At 33.3% G+C, this 2,500-nt stretch overlaps 1 protein-coding gene across 3 annotated transcripts in view; it reads right to left on the reverse strand.

The window, feature by feature from the left end:
- The window catches only part of LOC133642236 (target of Myb1 membrane trafficking protein-like), a 36,326-nt gene that overhangs the window by 13,563 nt on the left and 20,263 nt on the right, over positions 1–2,500 (reverse strand). For all 3 annotated transcript variants that reach the window (XM_062036327.1, XM_062036328.1, XM_062036326.1), the window contains 2 exons: positions 2,001–2,117; positions 1,734–1,867 (listed from right to left, as the gene is read on the reverse strand). In XM_062036327.1, coding sequence (XP_061892311.1) covers positions 1,734–1,867; positions 2,001–2,117 — 251 coding nt within the window. The remainder of the gene's footprint in view (positions 1–1,733; positions 1,868–2,000; positions 2,118–2,500) is intronic.

The raw sequence follows: 2,500 nt of genomic DNA on the forward strand, positions 1-2,500 counted from the left end.
ACATGCATACATACATGTATATATATATATACACTGTATATATATATACCAGTGTATGTATGTATGTATGTGTATATACAGGTATATATATTCATATATATACACTGTACATACATACATATAACCCTAATTAGCATAACATATAACCCTAAGCATGCTAACTCTCTGTATGTCCTCAAGTGATAACAATACCTGATAATGATAGTTCAGCTACTAAGAAATACCGTAATAAAGGTGATTATTATTAACTGAGGGGAGTGTGTACACCAGGGGTCACCAACCTTTTTGAAACCAAGAGCTACTTCCTGGGTAGTGATTAATGCGAAGGGCTACCAGTTTGATACACACTTAAATAAATTGCCAGAAATAGCCAATTTGCTCAATTTACCTTTAACTCTATGTTGTTATTAATAATTAATGATATTTACACTTAATTGAACGGTTTAAAAGAGGAGAAAACACGAAACAAATGACAATTAAATTTTGAAACATAGTTTATCTTCAATTTCGACTCTTTAAAATTCAAAATTCTACCGAAAAAAAGAAGAGATAAACTAGCTAATTTTAATCTTTTTGAAAAAATTTAAAAAATAATTTATGGAACATCATTAGTAATTTTTCCTGATTAAGATTAATTTTAGAATTGTGATGACATGTTTTAAATAGCTTAAAATCCAAACTACACTTTGTTAGAATATATAACAAATTGGACCAAGCTATATTTCTAACAAAGACAAATCATTATTTCTTCTAGATTTTCCAGAACAAAAATTTTAAAAGAAATTCAAAAGACTTTGAAATAAGATTTAAATTTGATTCTACAGATTTTCCAGAATAATTTTTTTGAATTTTAATCATAATAAGTTTGAAGAAATATTTCACAAATATTCTTCGTCGAAAAAGCAGAAGCTAAAATGAAGAATTAAATTAAAATGTATTTATTATTCTTTACAATAAAAAAATAATAAAATACTTGAACATTGATTTAAATTGTCAGGAAAGAAGAGGAAGGAATTTAAAAGGTAAAAAGGTATATGTGTTTAAAAATCCTAAAATCCTTTTTAAGGTTGTATTTTTTCTCTAAAATTGTCTTTCGTCGAAAAAACAGAAGCTAAAATGAAGAATTAAATTAAAATGGATTTATTATTCTTTACAATAAAAAAAAAAAAAATACTTGAACATTGATTTAAATTGTCAGGAAAGAAGAGGAAGGAATTTAAAAGGTAAAAAGGTATATGTGTTTAAAAATCCTAAAATCATTTTTAAGGTTGTATTTTTTCTCTAAAATTGTCTTTCTGAAAGTTATAAGAAGCAAATTAAAAAAATTAATGAATTTATTTAAACAAGTGAACACCAAGTCTTTAAAATATTTTCTTGGATTTTCACATTCTATTTGAGTTTTGTCTCTCTTAGAATTAAAAATGTCGGGCAAAGCGAGACCAGCTTGCTAGTAAATAAATACAATTAAAAAAATAGAGGCAGCTCACTGGTAAGTGCTGCTATTTGAGCTATTTTTAGAACAGGCCAGCAGGCTACTCATCTGGTCCTTACGGGCTACCTGGTGCCCGCGGGCACCGCGTTGGTGACCCCTGGTGTATGGAGACACCTAATTAGCTGCTAGCCGCTTGTCAGCCGGGGAACTAAAAATAAATCCACTGGCATTACAAGGCATTATTCAGCAATGACGATCACATGCTTTTTTCCCCCCGAAGAATCAGCCGATGGCGGCTCACCTGTGGTATCGAGAGAAGGTGGTGTTCATCTCGTCGTTGGTCGCCAGCAACTCTTGGATCATCTTCTCCTCGCTCAGCCTGGGGACAATCTTGACGATCCTGTCCTGCATGTCCTTACACACGCTGTACAACTGCTAATGACACAATCAGACAGAGGATGTGTGGGGGAGGGGTGGTGGTGGTGATGTAGCACATGCATCGGGTGCAAGATCAGTTAAAGGGAACTTTCTCCTTGCACGTACATCCATCCAGGTGTCATTTTTGTACCTCCAGCAGCTCCGTGGCAGCTTGCTTGATGGTGACGGGATCCAGCTGACTCATCATATCCGACATCATGGTGAGGTTGCTCCGCACGGCGCCCAGCTCCGTCTTGAGCGCTTTGACCTGTCGTTGCAACACTACTCACTCAACAAGCGCTCGATCAAGTCCCCAAACAAACGTCGGTGCTTTTTCTATCGCTTGTAACTGCAAAATAAGTCACAGTGGGGCCAAAGAAAGTTGCGATCTTGTGGCTCCAAGCAACGTTTGTAAGCTTTACAATGTAACTAAAACAATTCTTACTTACTAAACATGTCTGTAGGAGTGTTTTTGCGCATGTTTGTCCGTGCTATCGTAATGTAATGAAGCTAGCGTCGTTAGGAGAGTCTTTCTTGGTATCATTAACTTGGCATATATATATATATATATATATATATATATATATATATATATATATATATATATATATATATATATATATATATATATATATATATATATATATATAT

This window comes from Entelurus aequoreus, linkage group LG25 (assembly GCF_033978785.1).
Source record: "Entelurus aequoreus isolate RoL-2023_Sb linkage group LG25, RoL_Eaeq_v1.1, whole genome shotgun sequence".
In the NCBI taxonomy this organism is placed as follows: domain Eukaryota; kingdom Metazoa; phylum Chordata; class Actinopteri; order Syngnathiformes; family Syngnathidae; genus Entelurus; species Entelurus aequoreus.